Here is a 17,930-nt window from a genome sequence, read left to right as displayed (position 1 = left end):
GCAGAACGCACGGCAGGAAACCCAGGGAACAGCACAGGTGGGCTGTGGCAAGGGAAGGAAAAGCCAGCCCCTTCCCAGGACGCCCGTGTTCAAATGCTAGACCAGCCGTGGGCAAACTACGGCCCGCGGGCCGGATCCGGCCCATTTGAAATGAATAAAACTAAAAAAAAAAAAGACCGTACCCTTTTATGTAATGATGTTTACTTTGAATTTATATTAGTTCACACCAACACTCCATCCATGCTTTTGTTCCGGCCCTCCGGTCCAGTTTAAGAACCCATTGTGGGCCTCGAGTCAAAAAGTTTGCCCACCCCTGTGCTAGACACTAGGTTTTCCGTGCATCCCTCCTATGAGGCAGTGCCCTCACCCTTGAACTCATTTCTAGTCTCGGTGTACACGGGTGGCCCCCGTAAGTCTGCTTTCTGCCTAAATCTTCCTCTGCAGACACAATGCCTCAGAGCGGGACTGCAAAGCAGTGCTTTTCTAGCCACCCTACTGGAACAGCAATCTGAGCCAGCGCATTAGAGTGTGCTAAATAAAAACGGGCAGACTTCTCACTGGTCTAAGTAACCCTTTGAGTGCCAACCAATATCCTAGGAACTATGCTAAAATTGCCAAGGCATTTTTGCTGATTTTACAGCAGTTTAGGAAAAAAATGAATCGCAAGTAAATGAAGTTACAGATTCAAAAACTTAAGGAAACCTTTACTACATTGACACATTTAGCAATATCATCGCTAATAAAAGCAGACTTAGAACGGGACGCCATTTCGGCATTTTGGTGAAAGGAGGAGCACAAATGGACATGAGATTAGCAAGAGAAAAACAGCCAAACTTAGCACCTGTGTATGGGAACCCAGCCGCAGAGACTCCATAGGCGCTGGAGGTTCGGAGATAAACAGGGAGCATGGACACATGGCCGTTCTGAGCTAGGGACTAGGCAAGTGCCTTGGGGCTTCCAAGGGTCACTGCAGGACAAGAGCAGACCTACTGTTTTGTTGTTTATCTGAGAAAAAAAAAATCCAAATGCGAAAAAAGTTTGTCCCGAACTACAGAGATGTTATCTGAGTGAAAAGAACACTATATTCTGCCTACTTTTATAAATACTACAAAATTAGAAAATCAGACAAGACAGCTCCCCACCAAGTTCTATCAGGATTACAAGTCTTGCAAAGTACAGAAACATCCCCTCTCCATGAGAAACAGCAACCTGGACCGGAGGTCCCAAAGGAACAAGGAAGTGGTGTTTAAAGCAGCTTCTGCAATTTACAAAATGGTGAATGCTCCAATGCTAGAATAGCAGCTTATCTAGTCAGGTGGGGATCGTCCAGCCCAGGCTGTATAAGCCCACAAAATCTTTTGATCTGGTCCTGCCCAGGCACTAGGGGTGAGTTAAGTGTTTGACCAAATATAGCAAGGCTGTTTTTGTTGTTGTTAATCCTCAGAGAATATTTTTCCATTGATTTTTTTTTTTTTTAAGAGAGAGGGAAAGAGAAATGATATGAGAGAAACACATCAATTGGTTGCTTCCTGCATAAGACCCTGACCAGGGCCCAGGCTGGGGAGGTGCCTGCAACCAAGGTAAATGCCCTTGACCGAAATCGAACCCGGAACCTTTTGGTCCGCAGGCCAATGCTCTAGCCGCTGAGCCAAACCGGCTAGGGCAGGCTAATTTTTTTTTTAAAAAAATATATTTTATTGATTTTTTACAGAGAGGAAGGGAGAGAGAATTAGAAACATCAATGAGAGAGAAACATCGATCAGCTGCCTCCTGCACACCTCCTAGTGGGGATGAGCCTGCAACCGAGGTACATGCCCTTGACTGGAATCGAACCTGGGACCTTTCAGTCTGCAGGCCAATGCTCTATCCACTGAGCCAAACCGGCTAGGGCAGGCTAATTTTTAAGTTGGTAATTTTGTATGGTCTGTGAATGATGTTACAAATATCCAAATGGCCTTGGCAGAAAAAGGGTCCCCATCCCTGACTAAATTGTGAGTAGTTCTCAAAGGAGTTCCTTTATCTCACATAGCAGGTGGAAACTGGTAACTGTTCCTAGCAAGATAAACTGGCATCCTCCAAATGGCTGAAGTACCTACCGCCCAAGTTCCTTTAGCCATTCAATGGGGGCGTAGCGCCATCTTGTGGCCACGCTCAAACCACCTGTTCGTAGGGTACAGTTCCAGCATGTTATGTTAGGAATGAAAAGAACACTATATTCTGCCTACTTTTATTGACTTTTTTTTCATACATTTAAAACAAAAATAGCACATGACAATAGCATCTTATCCCAAAGTTTCAACTCAGCTGACTGCTCAGAGAGGCCATGAGAACTAAGCCACCTTATGCCTCTGAATAACTAACTAAAGATTCAAGTTACATAGCAAGTTCAAGTTTCTGCCCAGCCGAGATACACAGCCAGTATTGAAACCCACATTTCGAATTCCAGGGACTCTAGCTCGCCGCCTGTCACTTCTCAGTAGCCCTTCCTATCTGTTTAGACTGAATCTTCCTGCTGGCTCTCCTTCAGGGTGGGTCCAGGCTGAACCGGAGAGAAAAGTGCAGCCTGGCTCCATCACTGGCTAACAGCTGGCCAGCGAGGACATCATCTCCATTCGGTCCTTTGTCTCCACCATGAATCTTCCTCTCCCTCCCTCAACACTTGTTGCTATGACTTTTATGTAACAGTGGGTTCAGAGTTCATTAAGTTGCCTGAAGGGTGGTGTGAGCCTGGCATATTTTCCTGAGCTACAACAGAAGAAACCAGAGTACTGCTGTGGCCTTCCTGCCGTAAGATCAAGTAAAAAGGGAAAAGCTCTACCGAGAAGGGCAGCCCTGGAGAAGCAACGCAATCCCCTCCCTGCCCCAGGCAGGTTTCTCTAGCACTAGCTCTTGCGAGTACAAAGCAGGTATTCCGGGGTCAAGGAGGTATAATGAAGGGAAACGCATTTATTTTCCCCTTTTAAACTTCCCTGCTGCCCCAGTCTTTGCCTTCTTCTTAGCGGATCCCTTGGGTTCTGGCTCCTTGCGCTTGGCTGAAGAGAGCGAGCCGGTGACCTTGAAGAAGTCTTCCAGGCGGCCCTGGGTGCTGCCTTGGCGACTCTTGTTCAGCCGCTTGACCCCGCTGCGGATTCGCTCCTCGGAGAACTGCTTTTCGCCACACATGAACTTGACGAGCTCCTCTTCCTTCGGCTCACTCCACTTCAGTTCCACAGACTCCGGGTCCAGCACCTCCGGCGCCAGGAACAGCTGCTGGGCCTCTTTGTGGAGCCAGTTCTCTGGCACAGGGTACTTGTTGGGGTCAAGTCGACGCACAATCTCCTCGATGCTCTTGTGCTTCTGGATGAGGTCCACGGCCCGCTTGGGCCCAATGCCGCGAATGCTCTCACAGTAGTCGCTGCCCAGCAGGATGCACAGGTCCACAAACTGCTCCTGGTTCAGGCCCAGCTCCTGCAGAATCCGGCTCAGGTGAAACTCCTGGATGGGCAGCTTCTTGGCCTCGCTGGCAGTCAGGTGGCGCATGAGCACAGGGCTGCCGAAGGTCAGACAATCCATGTCCTCCGTGGCCGCAGCGTAGACTTTGCCAGCCTTCACCAGGGCTGCACAGCTGGCCTCTGCCTCACTGGGTGCGTCGAGGTACGGGATGCCCATGAGGCTCAGGAGGTGCTTGCACTCATCATTGTGCTGCTTGGTGACCTTCACCAGCCGCTTAGTGAACTTCTCCACTTCCTCCTCGGCCCCGGCAGCCTGAGCCTGATGCAGCTGCTTCTCCGCCTCAGCCCGCCGCTCACTGCGCTTGGCCAGCTCACCCGACTTGAGCTGCGGTGGCTTGCCGTCAAAGACATACACGGGCTTGATGCCATTCTCTATCATGCGGATGGTGCGGTAGAACATGCCCATCAGGTGGCTGGTGGTCTCACCCTCCTCATTCTGCAGCACGTCCCCACCCTGGCGAACAGCAATCAGGAACTGATAGATGCTCATGGAGGCATCGATGGCCACCTTGCGGCCAAAGTAGCTCTTGATGTCATTCTCCCGAATGGCACTGGGGGCCACATCAGCGATCAGTTTGGCCAGGCCTTGAATGCCCATCGCAGGAGGGGCAGCTGAAAAAGAAAGGCAAGTAACACAAGGAGGAACTTGAAGGATGAAAGAGTAATAATAATAATAATAATAAGGTTATATTGGTGCTATCTCACCAATTTGTCATGCCTTTAGCTAAACAAATTTAACACAACTTTTTGTTAAATTTTGGAAACCAAGTTAGCACTGCAGAAGATGAAAAGATGAAGAAAACAAGGTTTCCATTGGCAAGAAACTTACAGTCTGGCAAGGAACTCGATTCAATACTAACTTCTTGAGTAGAACTAAATTGGGTGCTAAGAGGAATAAGACGCTGTTGAGGTCCTTAAGGGACTTAACATTGTGTGCCTAAAGCAGCGACAGGACTAGCATAGGGGCTAAGCAGACATCTGCATCCGTATCATGCCAAATCCAGAGTGTGCCTGGCCCAGCTCGAGCAGTCCAGGGACCATAAGGGCAGAACTGGCCCCGCGGGACAGGCAAGTACTGGTCAGGGCCGTGGCTGAGTAGCTCAGTCGGTTAGAGCATCATCCAGATAAGCCAGGGCTGCAGTGCAGGTTCTACCCCCGGGCAGGGCGCACACAAGAATCAACCAGTGAATGCATGAATAAGTGGAACAACAAACAGATGTTTCTCCCTCTTGCCTTTCTTCTCGCTCTAAAAATCTATTTAAATTAAAACACACACACACACAGCTGGTTAGGCAAAGGGGAGATGAGGCAATTACCAAAGCAACCACAATTCACAGCTGAATGTGTAAAGTGGTGAAATAAACATGACTACCCATCTTCTTGCCATACGTGCAAACCACACTTATTCTTCCCCAAATCATCCCTCCGCCTTCCTCCCCTAAGCAGCCGTGACGGTTAGCGTTCCGTGTCTGCTTGGCTAGGCGACAACCAAACACAAATCCAGGTGTTGCCGTGATGGCATTTTTGTAGATGAGGCTCACATTTGCAATCCATTGACTTTAAATAAAGAGAGATTGCTCTCCGCGTGGCAGGGGTCTTATCCAGCTCATCTGAACAACCTTAGCAGCAAAAACGGAAGTCGTGCCCTGCGATTTTGGACTTGCCAACCCCTCCAATCACCTGACCAGTGGTCGGCACACTCATTAGTCAACAGAGCCAAATATCAACAGTACGACGATTGAAATTTCTTTTGAGAGCCAAGTTTGTTAAACTTAAACTATATAGGCAGGTACATTGTTATTAACTTAATGAGGGTACTCCTAAGGCTTAGGAAGAGCCACACTCAAGGGGCCAAAGAGCCGCATGTGGCTCTCGAGCCGCAGTTTGCCGACCACGGCCTAAGCCAATTCCTTAAAGTAAGTCTCCCTAGGTGGCTCCGATAGGGGCAGAAACAGAAGGCTGGGGAGCCAGCTGGAACTGTAAGGAATGTTACTCGTGCTCTGTTCACCGTGACTGCTGTATTCTGAGTAAAGGTGGGGCGTTCTAACCGGGCTGGCAGCCGTGCGTGGGACCTGGGTGCTCACCAGGCCACGCAGCCCGCCCTCCCCATCGTGGAAAGACGAACATCTTTGCTGCAGAAACCAGAATCGCCCGCCCTTTGCAGACCCCAGCCCTGCTGCACACCTGCAGGCCTTTGCACACCTCCAGCCTGCTTCCCCGCCCAGCTGGCTACTCCACCCTGGACCCAATGCAAGCAGCTGGCTTATGGGGGGTGCAGAGCAGGTCTTTGTGGCTGACCTGTGCTCTCCCCATACCGCTGGCAGGATTGGAATACACGCTCATATATGATTCAATCCGTCTCTGCTTAAATGGCTCAAGCAGTGGGAGGTGGCGGAGACCCACGGATCCCCCGGTTACAGATCCCTGTGCTATGCATCTATTTGTTCTTTTTCCGGAGAACCCCGACGCAGACAGCAGCCCTGAGAATGGGAGTGATGGCTGCTCCTACCTCGATGCTGCCAGGAGGTCTAAGTCCTCCCCTTGTCTGCTGGCTCCACCACCGAGTCCCCAACGGGAACTCCATGGCTCCCACCCACCCCAGGCCCTGACCTCGTCACCCCGCCCTGGGTTGCGTTTCTGTGGTTCAGGCCCCTTCACACCTAAAAAAAACCAAAACACCACTCTCATAATTATTTTTGCTCCTTCCACCCAAACCTGTCCTTTCATCCACTTAAAAGAGCTTTGCGTGTGTCATCACGTACCCATGGCGGTCTGTGTCCAACACCCGGCGAACCATGACACCAGGCCTTCCAATGGCCCCCTCTCCCCTCCCAGGTCCTTTCGCAAAGGATCAGCGACCCGGCGGCGTCCCTTCTCGTGAAATGCAAGCACCTCGCCGGGCACCGCACCTTCTATCTCGGCTCTGGTTCCCACACCCGCGCCGCCGGGGCCCCCAGGAGGCCCGTGCCCGGCGACCTGCGACCGGGCACAGCACCCAGCGGCGGGGTCTCCACGAGGAGGTTTAAAACTGCTTCTCATCAGGATCTCAGTCAAAACACGCACGACCCCGGGCGGTGGAGTTATTCTCCTCTTTCTAAATAAAGAGGCTCAGAGCTTCCCGTCCCACAGCGGGGAAGTGGCGGGACAGCACCCGCGCCCGCCCCGCGCGGAGCCGGCCCCGACAGCGCCCGGCGCACCGCAGGCCCCGCCGCTCTCGGGGACGCCTCCCAGGGGGTCTCACCTGGTCTTGGGGGCGCGAGGGCTCGGCAGCTAGCGGCTGGCGCGGTGTCGCCCAGGACAGTCCTCCGACCCCCTCTCGCCTCCGCTCGCCCGCGGGTCCCTCTCGCTCCGCCGCCTTCCAAAGCCCGCGCTCCCGTCACGTGACCCGCCGCTGCGCACAGCCTCCTGGGAAGCGTAGTGCAGGCCCGACCGCTCGGCCCGCCTTTCCCTCACGGCCAACAGCCCCGGCTAGGTGAACGCACTCCCTCGGCGACCCTTCCTCACCCTGCTCCACCGCTGGCCCTCACTCCACCCAAGGCCCTCGCTGGCCCCAGCTCCCGCTGCACCCGAAACAGCCGGACTACAAGTCCCACAATGCCGCGCGCGGGGTGCCACTTCCTCTTCCGGCCGCGCAGCGCGCCGGCTTCTGCCGACGTGTTTTTCCGGTGGCGGAGTGGCAGGTTACCCAGAGCCCGGCAAAATGGTGAGAGGGGTGAGAGGGTGATGGGAGTTAGGAACAGGGCTGTGAGGAGCCCTCGGCCCGCCCCCACCCCTTCCTCTCGCGGAGGCCTCGGAGGCCCGGGATCCAGGCTCCCACAGCCTCCCGCTCGGGCCATCGACTCTTTTGATCTCGCCCGTTTTAAGGGGGCGGCGGGGGCGGGGGGCGTGAGGTGCAGTTAAAGAGAAATCTCTGTTGTTGAAAGTATTACATATGTCCCCCCTTTTCCGCATTGACCCCCCGCCCCGAGGTGCAGTTTTATTATCTTGGCGCTTTTATCCCTCTCACTTGTGACCAAGCCGTTCTCTCCCCGGCCGAGCGCGTCTCATGCGACAAGGCCGGGGGCGAACGTCGCCTTCCCGGGGCGCTTGGCGAACCCCCGGCCGGCGGCCCTTCCCGGGGGCGCCCACCGGCTCCGTGCAGGCCCCTTGCCGCGCCCTCCTGGGCTCCGCTGCCCGCGGGCACGCCTCCCCGCGACCCCCCTCCGCCGGGCCTCCCGCCCTGAAACGACGTCTATTCATCTTTGTATTCCCAGCGCCGAACACGGGGCCTGCCAACGGAGGCCCCGTAAAAGGCAGCCATTGTCTTTGTCGTGTTGGGGGACGGGGGGGTTGGGGGGGTGCGTAAATGTTTACGAGTTGAATTCCAGTGTCTCCTGGAACAACGGGGTGGGTCTGCTCCCCTGGAGTCGTTCTGTTCAGGGATTTAGAAGCGCTGGCTGCGGGGGGAGGGGGGGGAGGGGGGGAGGGGGGGAGGGGGGAGGGGGGGGAGGGGGCGGGGACACAGTGGAGGTCAGCGCCGCACAGACCTGTGTGTTCCCAGCCCTCCCTGACGGGCGGGACCTCATCATCGCCCCTGAACGCGGGGAAGGGGACAAACACCTGCGGAGCCACCACCCTAGGCCAGGCCGGAGCCGGGCGCTCGGACATCTGTCATCTTTCCTGAATCAGACCCACTGTGAGATGCTGTAACGCCCCGACGGAGGCGCGTGCTGTTCAGTGGAGACAGGATTTTAACTGGTGTCTTCTGCCTATAGACCCTGAGACTCCAGGGTAACAGAGTGAGGATAACGCAGGAGAGGCTGAGATCACCCTGAGATTCCATAATAACAGTGAGGTTAATGCAGGAGGAGAGGCTGAGATCTGGGTACCAGTCCAGTGTCCACAGACAGATGTGGGTCCATAGAACTTTTTTTTAAGAGAGAAACATCAGTTTGCTGTCCCACTTATTTATACATTCATTGGTTGATTCATCTCCCCCCCCCCCCCTGCCCCCATTGGTTGGTTCTTTTATGTGCCTTGACCCGAGATCGAACCCGCAACCTTGGCATACCGGGACAAGACTCTAACCCATGGAGCAACCCGGCCAAGGCCAGGCTTTTTCTTCCATGTGGCTTATCTCAGGCGAGGAGTTCACACCTTTCATTACATTTTTTTTTTTCCATAGAGGTCTGTCGCCTCAGAAAACGTTAGGGGCCATTCACTGATCCACAGCTAATTAGCCGCCTTCGGCGTCCCAGCCTCCTCTCGGCCGCCCTTCTGATTCACGGGGTGACACCGGCCACCGCAGTTTCAGACGCAGTTGTCACCCCCAAGCGGCACCACTTGGTGCAGGATTCCCACCTTCCCCAGGCTGGCAGGCTGGCAGCAGTCACAGCGGCCTGGGGCTCCTTGATGGCCCGCTGGGCCCCCAGGCTGAAGCCGGGCATTCTTTCCTGGCTCTGATCTCCTCTGTGCCCCTAGGAGCTCGAGGCCATGAGCAGGTACACCAGCCCCGTGAACCCCGCCGTCTTCCCCCATCTGACCGTGGTGCTGCTGGCCATTGGCATGTTCTTCACCGCCTGGTTCTTCGTGTATCCTTTCCGCTGAGCCGCGGGTGGGCCGGAGTTGGTGATGTGGGAGGCGGAGGCAGGAGCCATGCTGGTGCACGCGCCCTGCCAGTGTTTCCTGGTGTGGGGAGGGGAGGTTGAGAGAAGGCCGTTGCTGTTCCAAGGTGAGGGTGTGGCCGTATTTTTCAAGTTCCGGTGAGTTCGGTTTGCTCCTCAGATGCCTAGGACAGTGAGCAGAGGGTCCGGCTGGACTATGCAGGAGTAGATCAAGGGGTGCCCTCTGGTGCCAGGGGGTCGGAGGACTAGTCCAGCTCCACCGTTTATTTGGGAAAGTACCTAACCCCCCCTGGGCCTCATTTTCCTCCCGGGTAGCAGAGGGGTTGCATGGAGCACCAGCCCAGGTCTCTCTCGGCCTCTGCCTGGCGGCGCGAAGCCGGACAAACCTCCCAGAAACCCGAAGCCCGTGCCTTGCTCCCTGAGTTGCAGTGGCCACGCCTGAGCTTCTCCTTAACCGTCTCGCCAGCTATGAGGTCACGTCCACCAAGTACACGCGGGACATCTACAAGGAGCTGCTCATCTCCTTGGTGGCCTCGCTCTTCATGGGCTTTGGGTTCCTCTTCCTGCTGCTCTGGGTTGGCATCTACGTATGAGCTCCCACGGGTAAGAGCTGCGACAGGGTGGGACACTGGAGAAACCCCCCACGCCCACATCAGGGGCGGTCCTCGGGCCTGCACGACCCCTGGGTTCATGGAGACGGGCTCAGCAGAATGGATAGGGACACCAGACTCTGTGCCCCTTTCCCTGCTCCTGATGGGGATGTGAGCCCAGTGTGACCTGCTTTGTGATTCTGTACACTGCCCAGGGCCGCGATCTGGCTTTGGGGTGTGCTATACGGGGCTGTGGGCGCAGGCTGCCCAGGGCTGTGCATTCCATCCTCACACTCACACACCAGTACCTTGGAGAGACTGCTGGGAGTGGCCCCAAAGCGGGTCGGGGTCTGGGACTTAAAACTTGCTGCCATGAGTCCTGTTTCGATTAGGAATGTTTCGGCCGCTGAAATAAACCCTGATTAAGTGAGGAAAGAAAGTCAAACAACTGTGCTGCGGATAATCCACCAAACAGGTCACGAGAATTGGCTCTGGTGGCTCAGCCTCAACGGCGTGTGCCCTCAGCCCTTGCCCCCGGAGCACGGGGCTCAGTCAGAGTGGAAATGAGGATCTGTGGTCTCACGGTGACACCTCTCTCCTCTTTCAGGTTCCAGCCAGGCAGCTGCACTGAATCCCTGCTTTTGTACATTAATTTTTTACTGTTGCTGGAGGTGTCCCGCCTGCTGCTCACAATAAAGGCAGATGTGTGCCATCTCATCTGGTGCTCCTTCGGCGGGTGGAGTGGGTGCTGGTGCCCAGACCTGCCAGACTTCCCCCGTCCAGCCCCTCCCTTTTCTCTCTGCCTGTCCGATGGTTCCTGCTCCTGGGTGCCTGCTCCCCCTCTGAGGGCCAAGGGGTGTGGGAAGGCTGTCCTTGTGATCAAAGGCGTCCCTGGGGACAGGAAGGGGCAGGCCCACCCTCCCGTGGTTTCTAGAGCACAGTTCTCCAGGGACCCGCACCAGTCAAGTCTGCCCTGGGCCCAGCCCCTGCCCCAGGTGTAGCTGCTCTTCTCTGGGCTGGGAGCCCTGGAAGGCTCAGCGTGTCCCCTAAAACAGCTTTTCCCTGGGGTGCCTACCTTTGGCCCAGGCCGGGCAGTTCCCTGGAGTGTGGCCCTGTGTCCAAGCCTCGCTTGACGCTAAGAAGGACAGTGGGCTGTAAAGCATCCATGTGGCTCCGGGACCCCAGAGTCCATCCAGGAATCCCAGCCCTAGAGGCGACCCCACCTCCCACCAGAACTATCTCAGAGAGACGGGGAGGCAAGCTCAGATACAAACCGCATTTATTCGTTTATTTATACACGTGCATTTACTTCAGAAGGAAAGAACCGTTCAGGGGACAGGAAGCACACAGGCCCAGGGCTGCCTCCCTCTGCCCACTCAAGTCAGAGCTGGTCCACGATAAATATGAGTCGAAGCTCAGGGGCAGGAACGGGGGGTTACGGGGAGGGGGCGCTCTATGCACACGCAGGCTTTTACGGGAGATAAATGAGGGCCGGGGTCTTGTGCATGGAGAAGCCCTATGTACAGCTCGAAGTTTGGAGATTAGCCCAGTGGCTACAGGAATAAGGGCCACGGGAGAGAAAGGGAGAGATGGCTGCTGGGCCCCAGGTAGGGCACGGAGCCACGACACCCACTCGCCAGCACCGGCCCAGCAGCTGCCAGCAGACGGCCCGCTCCCTTCCCCTGAGGCCCTTTCACTTGACTGGGCTTAAGGCAACTTTGGTCCAAGGTTGACCCCCCTAGAGGTCCCTCTAGCAGCTCGGAGCCCCTGCTTGGCCCCAACCCTTGCACTGGGGATCCGCTACCCCAGACATGGAAACAGCCAGCTGCAACCGGACTGGGGCTGTGCTGTCCAGATGGGCTCCAGGGGGCAGTGGAGGGTCACTTTCCAGTTAAGGACTGAGGGGCCGCAGTCCAAGAGCACAGCCCCACAGAGGAAGCCCAGAATCATGACAAGGAGCGAGGCGGAGCAGTTTAAGGCATTTAGGGAGATTCCCCCACGGGAGGCTGGCCCGCAGGGTGTGCGCCATGTCATTCCTGTGTCAGAATGAGCGGTGGGGCCACGGGAGGGGCCGCGTGGCCCGGCATCCCCGCTAGCCCCCACCCCCGGTGTCTCCCCATCCTGAGAGCAAGTGCTTTGAGATCACAGCATAAGGGGGCCCACCCACAGCGCCCCCCCCCCACACACACACACACAAAGGCCTCCCATTCCGAGCTGAGAATGAGAGGTAAGTGGCAAGGCCAGGTTCCCAAAACGGTGGCAGACCATCACAGCAAGGCCGTACGGGCAGCCCCGTCCCCACGTTGGAACCATGTCAGGGCGAAATGAGTCCCACACTTCCACCAGCCAGGTGTGGCTTGGCATTGCAGGCGCCCACGAAGATGAACTCGCACTTGAGAGAAGACATCTGCCCTCACCTAAGCCCCCGCCCTTAATCTGGGGAGACGAGGCCCCCAGCAGACTAAGAATGGGGGGAGCGGCCAGTCTTGGGGTGGTCAGGAGTGGGACGGGTGTCTCACTGGGACAGGTCCGAGCCGGGGTCCTGTCTTTGCAAGTGTCACCCCAGCGTCTGGCCCCTCTGGGCTCCCATCACCATCCCCCCACCCCGTCCTGGTTGAAGTGCAGTTTAGTATTAATAACAGCGAAAGCTACCTGCATCCACCCATCCTCCAAGGCTGCTGCCTCGCAAGGGTTCCTGCTCCTCCGCCCAGAGAACAATGGGCCCCTGACACCGCTGTGAGCCTGGCCCCCACCGCCAGGCACCACCGGAAGCTCACAGGAACTCCCGGGCACCCAGGGTCAAGCCTCCGAGGCTTACCTAGCCCCCTGGCCCCTTGACCCCTGGTCCGGCCAGGCACTGTGTGTACCTAGCACATGGTCAGGCTCTCCCACCCGGGGCTGCTGCAGTGCCCCTGGGCGCGCTCAGAGCCAAGCTCGGAGAAGAGACCTCCGGGCCACACTTCAGGCTTCCAAGTGCAAGTCCAGCGTAACAGTCACACCCCAGAAGTCCACCTCCTGGCCACCCCTTGGGGAGCAGCTTCGAGGGTGAGGGCTGTCTGCCCTCCACTGGTGCATGGTCCCAGCCAAGTCTCAGGGCTCCACCCGAGCCCCCGCCCAGCTCAAAGGCAGGCAGGTCCTCGAGGGCCAAAGGGAGCTCCCGGTCTCCAATGGGGCGGCAGAGCGGGTGGCCTCCGGGCCCTGGAGCCAGCCGTGCCACCGCCATCGGGACAGAGGGCCCCGGGGTGGGAGCCAGGAGTGACCAGCGAGAGCAGCAGCTCCAGTGTGAGACTTCCAGTGTCCCAGGCGGAGGCCAGGCCCAGCTCGGCCGGGGCAGTGCCCGCGGATGGAGAGCTGGCGGCACAGGCTCCAGTGTAACAACTGCATCCAGTGTGGAGGGGCGCCCGGGGCCCCGGGCCCTGGCGTGCGGCTGCCTCGGGAGGGCAGCTCAGTCACACAGGCGGTAGAAGCGGAAGTAGTAGTCCGTGGCCAGCGGGACCGGGGCCTCCGCGCTGCAGTTGGCCTGGCCCTGGGTGGAAGGGCGGAGGGACTGGATGAGGAGGTTTGGGAGTTGCAAGGGGGGAGCCCGCCCCCCCCTCGCCGCTGACATGGCCTTACACCATCCCAAGTCCTGCCCTGAGCTCTGCACCTGCACCCGCACCCCCACCCCAGCCCCATCTCTCCCCCAAGCCCCACACAGACACAGGGGCCTGTGCTCACCAGCAGCGCCACCTGGAAGTGGTAGGTGAATTCACGGAAGGACAGGATGGTCACTGGCCACTGGTGGGAAGTGCCCTGGGGAGAGGGGAGAGGGGTCAGGACAGGCCCGGCCGCCATCCTCACCAGCACTCCGCTCTGTGCCGCCCCTGGGCTCTACGGCAGGTTTAGGAAGGAAACGCATCTCTGAGGCGATGGGAGGGAGCAGGGTCTGCTCTGGGCGCAATGGCCGCCACTCACTGAGCCAAGTGCCCACAAGTCTGCAGCTGCCTCTCCCCCTCCCCCCCCCACCTTCCCTCCTGCCCACGATGCTCTGGGCACATGGAAGTAGCTCATTTACCCGCCTCCCTACAGCCCAAGGAGGCGGCGCTGCTGACAGGTGAGGAAAGTTATTTGCCTAAAACCACACGTGACACCCGGCAGAGCTGGACCCCAAACCCAGCCGTGTCACGCGCTCTCCCTGGCAGGACAGCGTGGACCGGCGCGGGCAGCGGTCCCAGCTCCCACCGAGGCTCTGGCTTTGCCCAGGCCTGAGCCAGGCGGCCCCTGAGCGCCGTGCCGGGCTCTCCCCCAGCTTCTTGTGCTGCCCGCTCCGTGGGGCCGCGGGGCCGGGCCTCCTGGGCTCCCCCCCACCCCCCGACTCAGGTTTCTCTGCATGTCTGTCTCCCATGGGTCCCCACACAGGGCCTGCGATGGGGTCCCAGTGCGTCTGTGAAGGCTGAGGAGAAACCCCCATAACTTGTGCTGAGTCACAGCTTCAGGTCACGGCCAGTGAGGCACAGGGTCCCGGCCACTTGCTTCCAGAGCAGGAGGGAGCCCGAGGGAGCTGGGCCCTGGCCCCACCTTGAGCTTGAGGTCCAGGCTCCCAACCCGCTTCCCCCCCCCCCCCCCCGCGACCCTCACAGCCCTGCCAGTTCCAGCTCCACCAGCACGCCACGCGTGCCCCCCGGCCCCCCCCCCGCCCCCCCCCCCCGCCTCCAGACCTCTGCCCCTGCTGCTCCCCTCTCCTGGGACACTGTCCCAGACTGTCCTTCAGGTCTCACTTAAATCAACAGGACTTTTTTAATGGCTGTCCTCACCTGAGGCCAGATGGGTTAGCTCTCCCTGCCATGGGCTCCCAGGGCTCCCTCCCTGTCCCTGTCCCTGTCCCCACCACTGCACCCAAGTTAGTCCTTGTGGGACCATTTTCTTCCCAGGGCTCTGCCAGGCAGGAACGGGACAGAGGCTCCCCCGTGCGTGGTGCACAGGCGCCCTCCCCGGCACAGACGCCCAGCCCCCAAGTGTCCCTGTGGAGATGCCTGCACTCTGACCCCGGCTGCCTCTCCTCACCCATTTGGGGGCCCCGTTGTGCTCCAGGGACCCCCAGCGGCCCCCTACCTGGGTGTCCTGGTGGGTGTGGAAGCTCTGTGGAAAGCCCCCCTCCTCGCACGGCTCCTCCGACCTCAGGCTGCACAGCACCACGGACACGGGGAACGAAGAGCTGGAGGAGGCCCAGGTAGCAGGGAAATGGGTTCCGAGCGCCTCCGCCCAGCCTCCTCCCCGCCAGCCCTCCACTCCACCTCCCTGCCCCGCTGGCCCAGCCACCGAATCCTCACAGCCTGAAAACGATGCTAACAGTCAAGGTCCCAGACGGCTCCCCACCCCTCCCACCCACCATCCTGCTTGGTCCTCAAGGCCCCTGCGGGCAGCAGCCCATTCTACAGATGAGGAACCGAGGCCCAAGGACCGTTAGGGGCCAGGGACCCGGGTCTCCCCTCCCCACGCGCACTCACTTCATCTGCAGGGTGAGGCTGAGGTGCAGGGGGGTGCTGCCGCTGACAGGGATGTGGTAGGTGAAGTTCCCAGGCCTGAAAGGGCAAAGCTGGCTCCTCAGCCCCAGGCCACACCCACAGCCTCACCCCCTGGGCTCCTCAGCCCCCAGTCTCCATGGAGCCCGTCAGGGGCCTCGCCAGGGTCTGCGCCGCCTGGTGGGGGAGTTCCTCCCCAGTGGGACAAGGTCTGGCCACGTGGGCCGCCTGGGCTCGGAGCACCTGAGGGAACCGTCCCTGGGTGGGGGGAGGAGCCAGCCCACCTGCAGGCACCGCCTGGAGCACAGTACTGGGCGGTGATGGGCATCGAGTTCTCCAGCAGCTGGATGGAGGTGAGGGCGGGCGCCGAGCCTGCAAGGAGAGGCGGAGGTGAGCATCTACCCCTTGGGGTTTCTCAGTCACTTTGGACTTCAGTCTCGGCAAGCCGCAGCTTCTCAACTTTTCTTTCTTTAAGCCACGACACCCGTCAAATGCAAGTCGATGGGGAGGCCCAGTACCCAGAGCAGAGCCAGCTGGTTGAAGCCAGGAAGGCTCCTGGCCTCCCCTTCAGCCTCCAAGGCAGCCCGGGGGCACCGGGGAGGAACCCATTTGAAAACCTCTGCAAGAGAGGGTTCCCAGCTTTGTCCCGCTAAGGGTTGGAGGTTCGGGAAAACAGAAGACCAGGCCCTGAGCCAGGCAGGTTGGGATCAGTTCCAGCTCTGCCGCTGACGGGTTATACGGCTCCTGGCGAGCCACTTCCCTTGTCTGCGCCTGTTTCCTCATCTGAATAATGGGGACAGTCCCTTTCTTGCAGGAGTGCTGTGAAGATTACATGGGTGATCCGCGCAGGCTCCCGGCCCGATCCCTGGCTGCTTGTAACGCTCAGCACAGGCCTGCTGATGGAGCTGTGCACCCAGACACGCAGGTGCCTGGGCTGAAACGGGCCCTGGCCAGGGAGCCCTGCTGGGCTGGGCTGGGCTGAGAGGTGCAGGGGGACAGGGCAAGTACCTGCTTGGCCCCAGGTCTGAGTGGGTGGGGGGACCCCTCGACGGGCCCGGCCATGGATTCGGAGGCTGGGGCTGTTCTTGGTTTTGCCCTGCCCCCCTGGGAAGGGGACTGAAGGACTGGCCACAGGCTCCAAGCTCTTTGAATGCTTGGAGTGGCCGATGCCATTGGCTGCCAGGCCCCAGGACTTGGCTCTGATGTTGGTGCCGGGCAGCAGGGCCATCTGGCTGGGGTCTGTGGACAGAACCGGGGCGGGCTGAGAAGAGGGGACTGCTGCCTCCTGCCCAGCTGTCTCTACAGCCCCCCTGGACTCTGGGTGAACCCATCTGTCTCTTGGCCCCCCCAGGCGGCCCGCCAATCCTTTCCAGAGCCTCCTTCTGGGCTCCAGGAGACCCCCCCCCCACCATCACCACCAATGGGCCTGTGGGGTCTTCCTCTGGACTCAGTTAAATAAAAACAAACCCAACCCCAGCCCTGGCCCCAATAGCCATACCTGAGTGGTTAGCGGAGGGGCTGGGACTGGGGCTGCGACCATGGCTGGGGTCAAAGCTGGGGCCAAGACTAGGGTGAGTGGCAGGGCCTGGCGTGGGCGAGGAGCAGCAGACGACGGGGCAGGGGTGGCTGGAGCACAGGTCTAAGGTGCGGACGGCCGGTCCTGGGGCTGAGTGGGTCAGGCCGGGGGTAACTGAGGAAGCCAGAGGCTGTATGAGCCGGAGGGGGCAGCAGAGCCCCCTCACCGCCCCCCCTCCCCCCTCCCACCCGTCCAGACCCGCCCCAGGCACGCACCCAGCCGCAAAGAGGGCCGTGTGCCTGGCAGCCCAGTGGTCACAGGCGACTGTCGGAGCTGAGTGGTCCCAAAGCTCTGGCTGGACCTGCTGGGGGAGGGGAGGCCGAGCTCAGAGGGGCTGGAGCCTGGCGGGGAGCTGGAAGTCCCCGAGAAGCAGGAAGGGCAGGAGGACGTGGCCGGGGAGGTGGAGAGGAAGATGGCAGCCGGAGCCAGAGGCGGGAGGGAGGGGGCTTGACCCAGACACGTACCATGGGCACATGGTCTCACTCCGCCCCGGATGCTGGGGCCGGAGCAGGGCCAGAAGACAGGAAGTGGACACGGCAAAGGAGCTAAGGACAGCAGAGAGGAAAGCGGGGACCAGGCGCAGGGGGAGAGAGAGAAGACACAGTCAGAGACGGCCCAGAGGCTGAGGGTGACAGTGGGCAGACAGAGCCCAAGGCCCCACCCTGGCCCTCCTTCCCTCCACCCCCAGTCCGGCCTGGACCCCGCCGATGCCCTGGACTCTCAGAGGCCTGGCGACCTGGAGGAGCAGTGGGTAGGAGGCCTGAGAGAAACACCGGTTTCCGCAGGGACTGGAAGACAGCTGTCCCCCTCCAGGGAGGCCCTCCCTCCCCCCCCTACCCCCCCCCGCCCCCCCGCACCAGCCCCCTGCGGGCTAAGAGCCTAAGCTGGAACCCCTTAGAGGGGACAGCCTCCGTGGCTCCCCTGACCCCGGGCTGCCCACCACAGCCCCGCCCGAGCTGGCGGCTCAGCAGACACCAGGCCTCCAGGGACATACCCATCGGTCTCTACCAGGTCCTCCTCGGTGCGCAGGCTCAGCACATACAGCGTGGACATGGACACCACACTGGGGACCACGGGGAAGGGCCATGGTTAGAGCTGAGCCACAGTCTGGGGCCCTCTCTCTGGGCAGAGCCTGGGCTCCCAGGGGATGCCTGTAACGGGTCTCCCAG

General features: G+C 59.4%; 3 protein-coding genes across 5 annotated transcripts in view; 1 reads left to right on the top strand and 2 right to left on the bottom strand.

Moving 5' to 3' along the window:
• Positions 1–1,482: 1,482 nt before the first annotated feature.
• FEN1 (flap structure-specific endonuclease 1) lies at positions 1,483–7,075 on the bottom strand. Its single transcript, XM_081100356.1, has 2 exons — positions 6,733–7,075; positions 1,483–4,103 (listed from the first exon to the last, which is right to left on the bottom strand). The coding sequence occupies exon 2, from the start codon at positions 4,087–4,089 to the stop codon at positions 2,947–2,949; it is 1,143 nt and encodes a 380-aa protein (XP_080956482.1). The 5' UTR covers positions 4,090–4,103; positions 6,733–7,075; the 3' UTR covers positions 1,483–2,946.
• Positions 7,076–7,127: 52 nt separating this feature from the next.
• On the top strand, positions 7,128–10,396 carry TMEM258 (transmembrane protein 258). The gene is made up of 4 exons (XM_081099540.1): positions 7,128–7,194; positions 8,952–9,061; positions 9,561–9,697; positions 10,292–10,396. The coding sequence occupies exons 1-3, from the start codon at positions 7,192–7,194 to the stop codon at positions 9,685–9,687; spliced, it is 240 nt and encodes a 79-aa protein (XP_080955666.1). The 5' UTR covers positions 7,128–7,191; the 3' UTR covers positions 9,688–9,697; positions 10,292–10,396.
• Positions 10,397–10,946: 550 nt separating this feature from the next.
• The window catches only part of MYRF (myelin regulatory factor), a gene marked incomplete at its 5' end in the record, with an annotated part of 31,590 nt that continues 24,606 nt past the window's right edge, over positions 10,947–17,930 (bottom strand). Inside the window, 10 exons of one of the 3 annotated variants that reach the window (XM_081099538.1) lie at positions 10,947–13,210; positions 13,402–13,476; positions 14,776–14,878; positions 15,171–15,245; positions 15,470–15,557; positions 16,194–16,424; positions 16,684–16,875; positions 16,977–17,065; positions 17,226–17,306; positions 17,756–17,824. In XM_081099538.1, coding sequence (XP_080955664.1) covers positions 13,130–13,210; positions 13,402–13,476; positions 14,776–14,878; positions 15,171–15,245; positions 15,470–15,557; positions 16,194–16,424; positions 16,684–16,875; positions 16,977–17,065; positions 17,226–17,306; positions 17,756–17,824 — 1,084 coding nt within the window. In that variant the 3' untranslated portion in view covers positions 10,947–13,129. The remainder of the gene's footprint in view (positions 13,211–13,401; positions 13,477–14,775; positions 14,879–15,170; positions 15,246–15,469; positions 15,558–16,193; positions 16,425–16,683; positions 16,876–16,976; positions 17,066–17,225; positions 17,307–17,755; positions 17,825–17,930) is intronic. The other 2 variants (XM_081099537.1, XM_081099539.1) reach the window with 2 other exon arrangements.

Source organism: Myotis nattereri (genome assembly GCF_964212035.1).
Source record: "Myotis nattereri genome assembly, chromosome: 9".
Classification (NCBI taxonomy): Eukaryota; Metazoa; Chordata; class Mammalia; order Chiroptera; family Vespertilionidae; genus Myotis; species Myotis nattereri.
Note: the sequence above shows the minus strand (reverse complement) of the source record. Positions and strands in the feature narration are given on the sequence as shown.

Excerpts from the sequence above, each read along its gene's own strand:
- FEN1 (XM_081100356.1), bottom strand. The coding sequence starts at position 4,089 with ATGGGCATTCAAGGCCTGGCCAAACTGATCGCTGATGTGGCCCCCAGT.
- TMEM258 (XM_081099540.1), top strand. Across the intron at positions 9,062-9,560 it reads TTCACCGCCTGGTTCTTCGT|CTATGAGGTCACGTCCACCA; the intron begins GTATCCTTTCCG and ends CCGTCTCGCCAG.